This window comes from Bemisia tabaci, chromosome 10 (assembly GCF_918797505.1).
Source record: "Bemisia tabaci chromosome 10, PGI_BMITA_v3".
Lineage (NCBI taxonomy): Eukaryota > Metazoa > Arthropoda > Insecta > Hemiptera > Aleyrodidae > Bemisia > Bemisia tabaci.
This window is the reverse complement of record NC_092802.1, coordinates 1880651-1897372: the sequence shown is the minus strand read 5'-3', so window position 1 is coordinate 1897372 and position 16722 is coordinate 1880651. Positions and strand designations below refer to the sequence as shown.

Genomic DNA, 16722 nt, shown 5'->3' with positions numbered 1-16722 from the left:
TCTGACTGATTGTGATTAGATACACTTGACACCACTAAATTCAATTTTGTTATGCAACTATATTTGCTAGGTCTAGAAAACTGGGGTTTTCCCCTTTTGGAAGGCACTTTGATGAAAAAAGCTAGCACCTATAAGTTCGTCTTAAAATTGTGCACACGAGGATATAAATTACACTAATGAAAATTCACGCTTTCACGACGAAATCGATAAATTCTCAGACAGCGAGACGAGGAGCGACCGTTCAGTACCAGATCTAAAACGCGACTGCATCAAGGATCTGTGTCCATTTACAATTACTAGGGGGCTACGCCCCCTGGCCGCTACGCGGCCTAACCCCCTGAAGGCGCTCCGCGCCATCAATGGGCCGCTTCGCGGCCCTATTTTTACCCTCCTATCAGTGTTAGTTTTATTTTTTCCCTAAAAAATTACGATATGAGGTATACTTTAATTTTAAACTTTACTTAAAATTACTTCAAAATTAAAAGGACGCGTTTTGGAATGACTGATTGATGAAATATTGCAGTAAAACAATGAACAATGATAGTCAGGTAATAATTAAGATTTCATGAGTCGGAGATCGATCCCACATTGAGTTCATTGTGGACGCACTCGACGTCTTAGACGACTCGGCCACCGCTCTACATGAGGGCCCCAGTGCGAATCTTGTGAAGATAAGAGTAGAGCTGATGCGCAGGCTACACAGCTACTGCGCAACCTCCTTGACCACTGCGCATCCTCCCGCGCATAGCGGTAGCAGCACCGGAGCATTCTGTAAACTCACTCACTTTTATAACATGATTTTAAAAAAAAACCTGGGTCCTTTTTCCAAAATCTGATTATAGCGGGCTCATCTAGGGCCTATTACCTGTCGATTTACGCAAAAATCATGGAAATCGGCCCTGTAGAACGCTCAAACGAACTATGACAAAAAGTATAAATTTACATTGTTTAAATGGGAGAATTCGCAACTTTACCCCGTAATATAAAAATACCTGGGCCATATTTTGAAAATCTGAAAACAGTTGGCTTATCTAGACACCATTGCCGTCGATAGCCGCAAAAATCATGAAAATCGGCTCGGTAGAACGCTGGAACTAAGCGTTACCAGTTTCGCAAAATTAGGAGGTCTTGGAGCTTATAGTATAGATTATTTTAAAATAGCTTTCCCCTAGTGTACAATTGATGCTTCAAACGGAATCAATTGTTTTAATGACATTTCCGGCTAAATCATGGGCTTTCCAAGGAAGGCAGCCTCTCGTCCCTCCCGGACTCTATTGTTGCCAGATAAGTTGCTTTTTTAGCACTTTTCTCAATTCAAATCCATGTAAAATATTCACATTTATCGCACAATCTGGCAACCTCTCGAGTGAAATAGAAAAAGGTAGAATCGCCGAAAGTCTGAATCCTTCGAAGTTTATATTAATGATGATGTTATTTTTAAATACTTAATTGAAAAAAAAATCGGATTTCGACCGTTAAGAGTTAATAATATTTGGTCCGTCCCGACGCGTCGCAGCGCCTGCCTTCTCACTTTGTATCTGCTGTTTATCTGCTGTAAATATTAATAGAAATTCAGCAATCAAGTAAATTGACCATGCCACGGAAGAATGCAGGAAAAATTGAGTTAAACCTTATACCTTGGACCTTGAACCTTGAACCCTGAGCGATGTACCGTTCCTCAACTCTTCGAATGAGGAGCCCTTCACGAGCTTTTCCATTGTTTTATTGTTTATTCGAGTCACTCAGGTAGAATCCCACACCTTGACGTTTCTAGCGGAAACGACATTATCTCTCACGCTATTAACATTGGACATAAGTGACATGAGCTTTAAAAGCTCTACAACATTAAAAGTTCGTGGTTTCATAATTTTTTGCACATCTACATCTACTGCAGATGACATACATGTAAAGATCATCCTTATCGGTCCGGCAGTTCGTCAGAAATAGTGCTTCCAAGATTTTGCTTGTAGCTGTATAATATAGATTATTCGAGTCACTCTCAAGTAGAATCCCACACCTTGACGTTTCTAGCGGAAACGACATATCTCTCACGCTATTAACATTGGACTTAAGTGACATGAGCTTTAAAAGCTCTACAACATTAAAAGTTCGCGGTTTCATAATGTTTTGCACATCTACATCTACTACAGATGACATACATGTAAAGATCATCCTTATCGGTCCGGCAGTTCGTCAGAAATAGTGCTTCCAAGATTTTGCTTTTAGCTGTATAATATAGAAGATACCTGGCTTATGATGCAAAAATTCGATATAAGCAATCGATATATCGACTCGTTAACGTAAAAAATCGATTGTACAAGAAAAAATACGTAGGTGTCGGTGTACTACAGACATATTAGGTGCATTTAGTCATCCATGAATCAAAAATGAACAATTTCAATCTCAAAAAATCGTCAATTTTCCGTAAAGAATCTTAAAAAATCGATATAACCGATCGATATATCGACTTGTCAACATTAAAACTCGATTTTGCGTGTAAAAATACGTAGGAACCGGTGTGTTGTGTATATTATGTGTAAACAACGACAACAACCCCGTAGACACATCAATTCAACAAGATACATATAATAGCGAAAAATAAGGCCGGAGTTTGACCCCTTTGCCCCCCCCCCCGGTAACTCGAAAACGGTTCCTATACTCATCTTGAAATTTTTTCCTGAGTTTTCTGTTATTATAAGCTTCCACTTAAACCTTGGTTCGATGGTCGAATCAAATACCGAAACAGGGGCGAAATTTTGGGAGGCTCTTTCTTGGGGAGAAAAAAGAAAAGTTGCGTCAACCAGAAAAAATAAAATAAAAAATGCGATAAAACAGTTTTTGACGTTTTAGATGTTGTGTTGTATCATTTACGAACCAAGTGCTTCAAGTCGGACCGCGTTTAGCAGAGAGAAACCAAGCCACACAGCTGTTGCCAAATTTAACTGAGCAATTCAATTTTCTTAAGAGCACGCTTGGTTGGATTTTTCTTAATTTTTACGGAATTTGCTTCGCAATATCCAGCAATTTCACTGGAATTTGCAAAAAAATCCGCACAACCGTTTTCATGTATAGAATCAAATCGCCCGATTAAATGGACCGCGTTTAACAGAAAAGAACCAAGCCACATCAGCTGTCGCCAAATTTAACTGACCAAATCGATTTTTCACGAGAGAACGTTTGTGCAGATTCTTTTGAAAATTTTGAGGAATTCGAGTCGTACTATGGACAAAATTCACTGAAATTTTCACGAAAAACCGGCCAACAGTTTTCATGTAAAAAATTAATTCGCCCAATGGACCACTAGACAAGGTACGAATTTAAGCAATCTGATACATGTTTCTTAACCAGAATTTCACGTAAAACACGATTCACACGACGAAAATTACTGAAACCAACTCCTAACGAAGATATTAACTTTTTTATTTCACATTGGTTACGGGGAATTTGAACTGCCCGCTTACAAGAAACTCAAAGCTCTACGTGAGTCAAATCGCGCACTACAACGAATTCAGCAAGCTTCTCAATCGAGTAATGTTCATGTCCCACCATGTGTTGTTCAAACTATAAGCAATTTGCTATAGCTGAGCCAAAGCGTCAAGATTTAGGTTGCCAGATTTGTATATCGTAGAGACTGTCATGATAACGTTTAGCGCGCGATGTGAATCACGTAGAGCATTGAGTTTTCATGAGCGGGTGGTTTGAATTCACGCATCAAGAATCATTAAATTTCTTTGTTAGGAGTTAATTTCGATAATTTTCGTTGTGCGCATCGTGTTCTACGTGAAATTTTAGTCAAGAAACATGTATCAGAATGCTGAAATTCGTACCTTGTCTAGTGGTCCATTAAATTGGGCAATAGCTGATGTGGCATGGTTCCTTTCTGTTTAACGCGGTCCAAATGTGACAATATGTGATGTGGTTTGGCTCCTCGCTGCTTAACGCGGTCCAGTTGTCCTTAAGTGCATCAAAAATAATCAAAGGTGCGAGTTATGAGGGAAAGTACAGAATAGTTTCCTAACTGAAGGAGAAAAAAATCAAGGTAAATTTTTAAGGACCTTAAATCGCGCAACGTATTATTCCTAACTTCATGAGAGATGAATTAAGTACAACATCGGTAGATTCAACTCGGAACGGCTGGGAGTGTGGAAGAGGGGGGGGGGGTGCTTTCAATGGATGCACCCAGTCTGAACTTTGACATTTTCCCTAAGCTTTTGAAGTTACTTTGTGATTGGGTGCTCGTGAAACCTATTATAATTGTGAGTATCAAACACTAAAAGGCGCTAATGGCGCCGGGAGTACTGGGCTAATCAAATCTCCGAGGGCCTTAAACGACACTTCCTGCTTGGTCGATGTCCCTTGCAAAGGCACGTCTCAGTCCGAAGATGCAGTTTTAGCTCACTCTCTCTGCCCCATTCAAGGTAAGCGATCTTGATATAGTTTTTTCATAATATCCTCTCACTTAAAGACGAAAGCTTACGGAACATAAACAGTACAAATATAAGTCTACTGCAAATGAGAAACACAACAAACTGAGAACATTAAGATAACGTTGGAGAAACCTGCATGTCACGCGTTAACTTAAAACTCGATTTGCGTTACTTCTGTCTCAAATTTTAACGTCCGTTGGCGAATTTTCTTAGTTTTTGGCAATCAGATTGGCCCAGAGAAAGGCGCACGAACATTTAACTCGAATTTAAGAAAACGGTCTCGTAAAATGTTTCTCGTGTGTTATTTCAGAGGTTTTTGAGGGGTTTTTTCATCATTTTTTGTCAACGTTGCAAAAATAAATGCTTCAAATGAATTCGTCGTTTCTTCCACGAAAGAACTGAACTTCATCTGACGTATTTATGCTAAAAGGAACTATGTTCCATGCAAAACCTATGTACATAGTTCCTTTTAGCATAAAGACGTCCATTTAAATCAGTGGCGTGGCGTGAATTGCGATGTATCGATTGTTCTGTCATTTAAACCTATGGTAAAGAATCGATTATTAATGTGTTCGCTGCGAACACCCTATTTATCGATCCTTTTCCACAGATTTAAATGGCAGAACAATCGATATATCGCAAAGCACGCCACGCCACTGATTTAAATATTGCCACCTCTCACAAATCGTATTGTTACCAGGAGAATCAGAGGCATTTTTTACTGAGAATTTCACTGATTATTCTTCAAATGACGTACAAAAATCACACACATTTTGATCAAAAGTTGCACAGGTTCATTTTGGCACAAATTGGCGTATAACTATATCATCCGCATGTCACCAATTTCCAAACGTTTTGGTTGGTATGATTGGTGGCCACTGGACGGATGGAATGACCGCTGGTACTTACTGCGGTGCCGGCAGCTCATGAAGATCTCTCTTGTCTTGACTTGCACACTCCTACCCCAGGCCGGCACTAAAGCTCATGGCACATTTGCCCCTAGCTCAGATAGGTACGTGCTACAGTTTTTAAGTCACTATCTTTATTCTGTATAACTGTCGAAGGCAAATAGTCAAATCAGGCATTTTGTCAAATGCCAAGGCAAATAGTCAAATATTTTTACTTAGATTGAAATTTTGATTTTGCACCATAATTTTAGACAAGATAATTCGTTACTCCCAGAAGAAAGAATTTTCCGTAAAAATATGCAGCATACAATAGTATTCTAAACGATTTTAACCCTGGTAAAAATTGACGACAAGAGCTGCGTTTCAAAATACCATAGGAGTTCTTACAGCCGGCTAAAGAAGGCTACAGAAAATCATATAACTGGCTGTAGAATGCGGAGAAAATCATACGGCCGGGCTATGCGAAGCGATAAAAAATTATGCCGCCGGGCTATAGTTCCTATAGCCGGGCTTTACACTTTATCGCCTGGCTGTTGCTTTTTCGCCATCGATTATGAAAGGCTATAAGAAATTGTGTAGAAATTCGTGTGCTTTGGAAATCATTAAGTTTGATACGGAACCACCTTAATATTTACAAAACACACATTATATTTTCCTTTAATACATATTTTTTTCCATCAATTAAAATGAGAATAATCCATACAGGATGTGCAAACATTTCAAAATCATGAGTTGAATAACGCTGACTCCGCCAGATTAAATATTAGAGTCTAACACAAAGCGGAGCGACGACGCACTGGCGCCTGCAAACCTAACAGGGATACTTCACGCATAGCGCAACGCATGAAGTATCCCTGTTAGGTTTGTAGGCGCCAACGCGCGTTTCGCGCTGGTTGCCCGCCTGCCGCACCGCAGCGTGCCACGGCGCTTGAAGCAACTATTTCACACCAGAGGTATTGCACAGTATCATACGAAACTGAAGACGCTCTAATATATTAGGAATGGCAGGCATCCATCAAAAGTACGGAGCTTTCCTCGCAAAATAAATCCAGATAGTACGGCCCAAAAAGAGAGCAGTGGTCCAAAAACTCACTAAGTCCTAGCATCCGTAATTAGTGACGTTTAGCATACACTTTATCGCCTGGCTGTGAGTTGCTTAATCGCCATCGGCTATAAAAGGCTATAAGAAATTGTGTAGCCGGCTATGGGAGCTATTGGAAATCTTACAGCCGGCCGTAAGTCTATGGTATTTTGGAACACAGATTCTACTGCCAATTTTTACCAGGGAAGATCCTGAATGCACATTTCTCATGCAATTTTCAGCACGCCATAAAACATAGAATTTTTAAAATTATAACATTTAAATGCACTGAAGGCATGTAAAAAGGAAGGAACAAGGAGAGTTCGCGGGCTTGAAGAGTTATTCCCAAAATATTGAAAACCCGTGAACGCTTTGCCATAAATTTACAAAATTCCGTAAACTGTCAAAATTTGACTACCGGCATAGGCATATTTGAATAAATGCCTGATTTGACTAATTGCCTTCGACATAACTAACTCTCTCAGCCTCCCTTAACTGAGCCCGTTGCGAACTTCACCTAGTGCAAAAAGAATTGTATCTTACAGATCTTACAGATAGTGGACCAAAAATCACGATGAGCGCATCGGGAAAGTCTAAAATACTCTCCTATCTTCACAATCTGCCCGAGCAATATCCGATATTTTGCCCTTTTCCCCGGCAATACTGCCGCGCTAAGCAAGAACGCCGTACATTCATCATGATTTTCCCTCGTTTTTTTAGAACTTAACACTTTAAAACCGTTTTACCCATGCACCTCAAATTTTCAGGTTAAGTTCTTGACAGTATTTGCAAAAGAATTCGGTAAAAACACTGTCCCATGGTTCACAAGTTTTTCTGCTATGGTACATTGTTCCCGAAAAATGTAAAGTGGCGTTTACGGCAGTTTTGCGTTGCACGGTAGAATAGTGAAGAGATTGCCACACATATTTGCACTACATTTTGCAATTTGGAACTATAAATTCTAGCCCGGCTTAAAAACAACGTATGTGCCATCAGTTTCCCTATGCACATAAGTGTTTTTCCAGAAGAGCCAGAATTTATAGTTCCAAATTGCAAAATGCAGTCCATTTATCGCCGCACAATGAATCGAGTCAATTAGAGAGACTGGACAGGGAATTTCTGACTAAAACTGCAAATTTCGATGTTTATTTCGCCACATTTTCAGTTTTAAGGGGTGCTTACAGAAGAAAATTTCACGAGGAAACCAATAGAACCACTTTTAGAACCTCAAAGTTCTGTACAAATGGAGTTATAAGCGTTTGAAGTTTCCGCTTTTTGTCCGACCTCTCCTGTAGACTCCATCCAGTGAGCGCTGCGAGAAACTCTCTCCGAGCTCAAGGCCCGAAACCGAAAAAACAAAACCGGAAGTACAAAAAACCTCGATCTCATCCTGGAGAATGGCTTCGGATTCGGGAGGCACTGATGGAAGTGTAGCTTTCTGGTCGAGCGCGCAGGCTTTAGAAAGGGGGGGGAGAAGGAGGGATGGGGGTGGGGGGAGGCAAGGAAAGACAGGAAGCAATACGTAAAAGATGCAAAAGCCGAACTGAGTTGACACTAAGCTGGCCCCTACTTCCCTCCCCGAAGGCCATTTTAGTGAGCTCCTTATTCCTCTTGTATTGCCGTATTGCCGGAGAAACCTTCGATTTTTCGTGGAAGAATCTATTGAATGGACGGATTTAATCGGAATCAACTCAACTGCATTTCCCGTTGCCTATTTTCTTTTCGTTTCCTATTTTTTTTACGGAAATCAAAACATCACGTTAAACTTCTTGGGAATTTTCCAGGTATGCAGACAGAAGGTCTACAGAAAAAATGTCCACAAGCAGAAAGTCTACATTTTTGGGTCTAAATTTACAATGTCTGGAACTAAAAAGTCCACTACGAAAATGTCTAAACGTAATAATGTCCTCTAAAAAAAAGTCCATACTCAGAAAGTTCACTTCTGAATGGAGGTAGAGTGAACTCACATCAGTTACTTCTTTAGTCGTATCAATGGAGAAGAATCATCCATGTATTCATTTTCCTTTGATAGACGCGTTATATAAAGACATTTACTTTCTTAGGCATTCTAAATGTAGACTTCTTGATTGTAGGCATTTTGACTGTAGACCAAAAAATGTAGACATTTTTCGAGTAGACCAATTTTTTCGTAGACCTACTGTCTGTGATTTCTTTTCCACGACGAATACAGGGCACGACACTCGCTAAAATTCCAAGTTAAGTCATCTTACGACCGGGTTTAGCAGAAAAGGACCAAGCCACATCAGCTATAGCCTAATTTAATTGGAAAATTGATTGTTTTACGAGAGAACGTTTGTACGGTTTCCTTTCAAAATTTCCAGGAATTTGCTTAGTGCTAGGCAGGAAATCCCCTTGAATTTGCCCAGAAATCCCCGCAACCGTTTCCATGTAAAAACTTAATGTGCCTTGTTAAATTTGGCAATAGCCGATGTGGCTTGGTTCCTTTCTCTCTAGCGCGGTCCATTTATTAAGGTGAGTCCTGAGTCGTCGAGCTCAAGTGACGTGGTCGAATTGGCATGCTATATATCGCATCGATTAGGTCAAAAATCTCGATCTATTTTGAATTTTTAGCAAAAAAAAGACGATAGCCCCTACGCATGACCATAAAGAATCATTTTAAACCCAAAAATCAGCAAAATTCCGAGAAATGAAAGCAGAATAGTGTTAGGAAAAAAACCGCGCATCCGATACAGAAATCGGTAGATGAATCGAATGCGAGGGTTTTCCCTAACACTATTCTGCTTTAATTTCTCGGAATTTTGCTGATTTTTGGGTTTAAAATGATTCTTTATAGGCTCATGCGCAGGGGCTGTCGTCCTATTTTTTGCTAAAAATTCAAAATCCGACGTGATTATTGACCTAATCGATGCGATATACCGCATGACACCGCATGTCGGTTCGACCGCGTCACTTGAGCTTGACGAATCACCTTAAGTCGAATTTGGCTGCTTGAGCCGAATCAGTCCGTTCATTTGAATAGAATCAGCCGAACTTTGATGGAAACCCAGTCTCTAAATGGCCATTGCTACTGTCGTCGGTAATACGACAGCTTTTTGGACATAATCGCATTTTATTCGCAGAAATTCGGAGGAAAAACTATTATATTATTTCTGCAATGGTTAACTTATTCACATTTGTCCAAGTGCACTTTTCCGGTAAAATTATGAATAAAACTAATCGGATGGTATGGATTCGATCGGAAAATGAAAATGTGAATCGATCGACAAATTATTAAAAAACCGGTGTCGATTCGATCGACATGAATCGATCGAAAAATGAATACTTTTCTACGCCATGTGTTTGACGCAATGCGTGAAGTATTCATGCATTCTCGCAGGCGCTATCCGTTTCACGCTGACCGTAGTGACCGCACTGTGTTTGATGCAATGCGTGAAGTATTCATGCAGCCTTGTAGGCGCTAATATGTGTTACATGCCGATCGATCGCCGCGGCGAGGGCTTCTCCTTCTCATCTCAAGTCCTCGTCATCATTTCTCTCCAAGTCGCGCCGTTCCAGGCCAAATTGCGTGTTTGGTTTCTCTCTTAACTCGACTAATTAAAGGTGCTGTCACTTGTATCACTGAAAAACGACGAAATTAGAAATTACTATACTCTCAGGAAATGAGAGATTTTGTCGCCTTTTTTCGTTTGTAATTTTTTTTTTCTAAATCCGATTTTTTTTATGCCTACATTTAAAAAAATTGCAAAATTTGCCGCCCCCTAGAATTGCCGCCATGGGCCGCGGCCCATGTGGCCACCCCCTTAATCCGGCCTTGGTACAAAGTACCCCTTCACTAATGACCCCTATATTCTACTCTATGAAGGCAAGTCATTTCTTATATAGATGTATGTTTCTTAGGTTACGCTCCACGTTTAGTTCAACAGCGTCTTGCAGCGCTCTCTTCCGTCGTCCGCGCAAAACCACTTTTACATGTTGACGAGGTGCTACGGTGAACGCTCTCCAACGTCTTGACGTTGAAACCGTCGTCTTGTTTTTCATTTCCCTACTTTTTTATTAATTTTTTTTTTACGAGAGTTGCCGGCACTGGCCGATATCAGGGCTTGTTAAGATTCGCCCTGACCGGGGGAAATCGGGGCGGCGAATATTTATGACGGCTCGTGGCATAAATCTCGCGGGCCCCGGGCGTAATGGCGTAATTTACGCCGCCGAGGTGATGAGTTATTCAACGCCGAACCGCTGTTGCGCGATTCCCGCGCATCGCCCACCATTCGCCTGACAACTTTTTCAAATCCCAGAATTTTTTTGAACACAGAAAAAATGGATTGTTGACTTAACAATGGGCCTCTTGCAAACTTTTGATACAGCAAAAATAAGAGTTGTTCCTTATGGCCTGGTTACACTGTCAAATTCCCGTCAAATTCCGATCAAAATGATGACCAAGATGGCGGTCGATAGTTATCCAGATTGATAAGTAAAATTAATTAAAACAGCGTGTTGATAGAAATAAGCATGAAATAAGCACGGATGTGTGGAAATCAGATGAAGGATGAGCCTCACAGCTCCATCATCTACCATCAAATTTTTGCAGGCCGCAGAAATTTGATGGTAGATGGTGCGCACCAGTCACCATTTGGTCGGAAATTGATGGAAATTTGAGCGTGTAACCAGCACATTATAAATAACTGGGGGCTATGCGGCCCAAACCCCCTGAGGGAGCTTCGCTCTCTTTTAGGACGGCGTCGACAAAAAAGCGAGCAAAAAAATGAAAATATTTTCATAGCCGACTCTCATTTGTCCAATCTCCCTCTGGCTGGGAGCGATTGGACCAATAAGAATCCAATGAAAAAATCGGCGTGTATTTCAAACTTCACGCCAAGACTTACACGAAACGGTACGGGCCGTCTCGTCGCTTTTGGATAGTCTGTAGCAAAGGAGCATACCCCCGATTCACTTACCCTACTAACAGACCAAGATTCAACATTTCCCGCTTACCTCAATTTTCCGCTAAATTTGAAATTCCCGCCATTTTTCATCGGCGGGAATTTCAAATTTTGCCCCCTCTCTAAGCTTTCTGGTCTCCTCTAATATAAAAACACCTCGGTCCTATTTTCAAAATCTGATTACAGCGGGCTTATTTAGGGACTATCAGTTGTCGATAGCCGCAAAAATCATGAAAATCGGCCCGGTAGAACGCTGGAACTAAGCGTTACCAGATACGCAAATTTAGGAGGTCTCGGAGCTTATATATATCCTTATCCTTATAAGTAATGTCTCAAAAATCACGATGAGCGCATCGGCAAACTCTGAAATGCACTTCTAGCTTCACAATCTGCGTAAGAAATTTGCATTTTTTTTAAGATTCCCGCTTTAAAAAGGATACTTTGCACGGGTGAACATTTCTTTAGAGGAGTCGTTCCATTCAATTCCTGCTCAACATGGCCGACGCTTTCGCGCGCAAACAGCACGAGGTCAATGAAGGCGGATATCTGTCCTTAAAATTTAAAAAACTTGGAGTATTTTTCCTTTTTTTATCTGTAATTTTTGTGGTAGTAAATCATCATTGTAATACCTCTCAGGAACCCATTTTAAAAGTTACATTGCTTCACTTTATCCGAGATTTGCAAAAACGGGTCAATAAACAATGGACGAACTTCAACTTGCGAATACAATGGGTCTGTTGCAAACTTTTGCTAGAGCAAAAATAAGAGTTGTTTCCTATAGATAATGCCTCGAAAATCACGATGAGCGCAGCAAAGTCTGAAATGCACTCATAACTTCACAGTCTGCGTATGAAATTTGCGGTTTTTTGAGCTTCCCGCTTCAAAAACGATACTACGGCACAGGTGAACATTTTGTAAGAGGAGTCGTTCCATCGTCGGCAATAATCATTATGGCCGACGCCAATCCGCCAAAACACGTTTGATGGGACGAGATAACACCTGAACTGGATTAGACCAGATAACAATCGGTGTGTTAACGTTCATATTTTCCACGCCCAAATTGATTGACCTTGAACTCTCCTCGAATTACGCGCGGAACTGCGCGCAAGCGTTGGCCATGATGAATATCGCCGACGATGGAGCGACTCCTCTAACAAAATGTTCACCTGTGCCGTAGTATCGTTTTTGAAGCGGGAAGCTTAAAAAAATGCAAATTTCTTACGCAGATTGTGAAGTTATGAGTGCATTTCAGACTTTGCCGATGCGCTCATCGTGATTTTTGAGGCGTTATCTACAAGAAACAACTCTTATTTTTGCTCTAGCAAAAGTTTGCAACAGGCCCATTTTCTACGGTTAAATGACGCTTACACGGTGCGCACATTACACACGCGAATAGTGACTAAAAAACCGAGGAATACGTAGTTCAAAAGGCGCAACTTTCCGCATATTTTAAACGCCCCGGTTTCGCGCCGAACCGATGATGTCATCTGGCACCAATCAGAAGCGAGCGCGGGTTTATACGACTTCAGTAATGTCAAATGTCTTTCTACTCCTATTATATGAAACAAAAGGAAACTCGAAACTATACCGTCAGAAACACAGCATTGAATCACATTCATGTTATGTGTAGTAAACAAGCAACAATCCCATATGGACGGTGTAAGTCGGCAATCACATAACTCGGTTTCCGACGTCGCAGACTTCCTGTCATAATTCATTTTTTAAACGGAAAACTGCTCGACAGCAATTCTTTAAAACTGCCGTGAAGTTCAGGACCGGATTTACCTACTTGCCGCTCATAAGCCCCCTGTATTTTGCCGCCTCCTTCTCATTCGTTTTGAAACATCAATAAAAACCATCAAGGGAACGTACCGGAAGGGGAGGGGTGCATAAGACGCGTTTACCTACTCGTGTTGAATACATTTTTTTGCGAAAGCCCTGTCAACACTACTAGCAAAATTTCACGGAGCTATGCCCGAAAGTTAAGTTCCGTAAACATATCTCTATGTGGGGAGGGTCCTCCATTTACAAGAAATGAACCAAAAAATTGAAAGAACAAACATAAATGTGGTTTAATAATTTTAACTTCCGCCGCTGCTGCTGCGCCGGGCTGATCGCATTGTGTTTGGCGCAATGCGTGAAGTATTCCTGCAGTCTTGTAGGCGCTACGCGTTTCACGCCAACCGCTCCTGACCGCACTGTGTTTGACGCAATGGGTGAAGTATTCATGCTGTCTTGTAGGCGCTAATATGTGTTACATGTCGACCGCCATGCCGAGGGCTTGTCCTTTTCATATCAAGTCCTCGTCATCATTCCTCATCCTCTCTGCGCTGAGCTCCAGACCAAATTGCACTCTACTAATTAAAGATGATGTCTCTTTTATTACCGAAAAACTATAAAATTAGAAATAACAATACTCTCAGAAAAGAGAGATTTTGTCCTCTTTTCTCATTGATAATTTTTTTTTCTGAATCCGACTTTTTTTTATACCTACATTTAAATCAATTGCAAAATTTGCCGCCCCCTTTTGCCGCCATGGGCCGCGGCCCATGTGGCCAAGCTAACTGGACGCATTTACTGCCAACGGAATACTATATGCATTATGACGTGAGCCCTGTTACGCATATATTCTTATGAGTCTCAGGGCTCATGTCTCAAAGTGCATAGTTCCGTTTGGCAGAAATACGTCCAAAAATTTTGCTGTTATGTGCTCAGCTTTTGAAGATTTCTTTAGAATTGTCATTGACGTTGGAACGTTGTAGAGGAACGTTCATAAATACGGTCATGGAGCTGTGTAGCGATTGTGGCAACGTCACTGTGAGGTTAAGAAAGGAGCTTACCGGGCTTAAGTTTACTCGCGGGACAGAGGAGGTAATGAGGATAAAGAATCCTGGAGGGTTAAGAGGGGGCGGCACAAAGTGACCGCAAGAACTTCCGAGCTCTCAACTTCCCCGGTCCGCGATCCCCGCGCCATCTCTGGGGCGAAATTGAATGTGGTCAGGGCTCGAGGGTTGTACTAAATCCTCCGCTACCTCCTCCGTATATACTATGCTATGTTGTCAAGTTACTAGTAGAGTACCTATATTGAGAGAGTATGACCACTGGGCCCCATGGAGAGACTTAGGACCAAAAAATGGCGGTGCTTTGTTTTGGTTTTTGTGGATGGGAGGGGGTCATTGCCAACTTTTGACGGTTTTCATCAACCGCACTTGCTGCCGACCTTACTACATCTAAGATAATTTTTCTCAAAAATTGCACACGATTAGCCTTAAAAATATGTAAAGAATCGCAATAGTGCATTTGGGTAAATTTCTCGTTACGATAAGCAAAGAAAACTACATTTTGAGTCATTTTGCATCACATTAATTTATGGCGTCCGCCATTTTTGGGTCCTAAGGGCTCCATTCAGCCTAAGATGGCTGAACCAATCAGAGGTGGTAACACCAGTGGCCATACTCTCTCAATATAGGTACTCTAGTTACTAGAGTACACGGTGGGAGAAATCGTTGCTTTTACATTGAGTCTCTTCATACTGAGAGTCAAGACAACCCTCCTCATGGAGTCACAATCGGGAATCTTAAAGATTACACAAATTGGCAATTTTTCGTAATCTTTGATCGGCTCATTCTCAAATTCCTTTCTCCCTTCCTTTTCTCATTCCGTTTGTTCTTTGTCGAACCCGTTATCCCCCGGTCCATTCTAAATTATAATCTTTGCAATCGGTGAAAATGTAATCTTTATTCCCGTTTGTGACACTGTGGAGGCGTAAATTGCGGGAACCAATCAGAAATGGATTCACATTGTCTTGACTCTCAGTATAAAGGGACTCTACTTTTACAATGCTTATTGTAATTTCCCGACCCCTCCTACTCTGCCTTGTTATGGAGGTGCGCCGTATGAACATTCGAGAGTTGCCAAATTTCCTCCAATAAAATGTCTAGTTTTGAGAAAAGTTGTGAAAATTTTTCTTGGAATTTTCAGGAACTTCAGGTGAAATTATGAACGAAATTATCTGAAAAATTGGAAGGAAAACATTCATAGGTTCACCAGAAAATTCGTGTTTTATCAAAGGGAATTCGGCAACACCTGAAGGTTCATACGGCGTTTTTCATTAGCACGGCAGAATACGTAGTCTCTCAGACGTGAGAACGTATCTCGATTCGGAAGAACGCCGCCGTATGAACATTCGATAGTTGCCAAACTGACATTAAAATTTTTATATTTGAGGAAATTTATGAATATTTTTCCTAGAGAATTTCAGGAATTTTGGGTGAAATTACGAAAAAAATTATCTGAAAAATTGGAAGAAAAACACCCATAAGTTTACCGGGAAATTCGTGTTTTATTAAAGAAAATTTATCAACGCCTGAAGGTCCATGCGGCGTTTTTCCTTATTATATATTATTTTCCCTCAATATATGAAAATATATTGAAAGGATAAATTCGGTCTAATTGGACTACGTTTAGCAGGAAGAAACCAAGTCACATCAGCTACTGCCTAAATTTAGCTGGGCAATTTAATTTTTACAAGAGGACGGTTGTGCGGATTCCTTGGAAAATTTGAAGGAATTTGCTGCAGAAAATTCACTGAAATTTGCACCACAAAAATCCACATATCCGTTTTAATGTCAAAATATTAACGTGCCGAATTAAATTTGGCGTTATGTGGCTTGATTCCTTTCTGTTTAACGCGGTTCAGTTACTAAGATAAAGCCATTCTACCGTGATAGCGAAGAGAGCCGTGAAAGTAAAAATTTAATGACGTGTTGAGAAAATGGGCTTGTTAGAGCCTGAGTGGAGAATTTTATCGGAAGAAGTCTCCGTTCTTTGTCAAATTGCCACCAATCATCCGAGAGACTCTTAGAAATCGTTAGGATGCTTGAAAATCGGCCACTTTTATTTCAATTGAACATAAAGGGTATTATTTAGTTTCATTAGGCTAGTATTCGGCAAGACAGCCGTTAGTGCTATCTTCTGCATGCTTTCGTAGTTGCAATTTGAACGCGCAATTTCAGGTCGTTTGGAATTGGCAGAGAAGGGCGGTATTTTACTCCAAAGCACTGTTTTCATTGGCTCTATGGAGGAGTAATGCTACTTGCGGCTGTTTTGTCTAAAGCCACGTCACTTTTTGCGCACTTTTGATTTTCTTATATTATGTCTCGTTTCCACAAAAATAAGACGAATTTTGCTGTTTTAGCAATTTCAGTTATTTCATCTAAAAGAAATTAGACGAATTTTGAAGGAAACTCGATTTCAAAAATTTGACACTTACTGCTCTCCTCGCCACCACGGCAGCATTTTTCAAGTAACTTTAGTCGTTGATTTAGAACTTAGTGGTTTACAGTAATTTTCCTCACAACTCACCGAATGTTTGCAGTCCAAAT

General features: G+C 40.8%; 1 protein-coding gene across 3 annotated transcripts in view; it reads left to right on the top strand.

Moving 5' to 3' along the window:
• The first annotated feature begins 3834 nt into the window (after positions 1 to 3834).
• The window catches only part of Csas (CMP-sialic acid synthase), a 31591-nt gene continuing 18703 nt past the window's right edge, over positions 3835 to 16722 (top strand). For 2 of the 3 annotated variants that reach the window (XR_011900669.1, XM_019048576.2), the window contains exons 1-2: positions 3836 to 4418; positions 5212 to 5439. Coding sequence is in view for 2 of the 3 variants with exons in the window: in XM_019048576.2 (XP_018904121.2) it covers positions 5261 to 5439 (179 nt within the window). In the remaining variant the exon portion in view is untranslated. Of the gene's footprint in view, positions 4419 to 5211; positions 5440 to 16722 lie in introns of all 3 variants that reach the window. The other variant, XM_019048575.2, reaches the window with a different exon arrangement.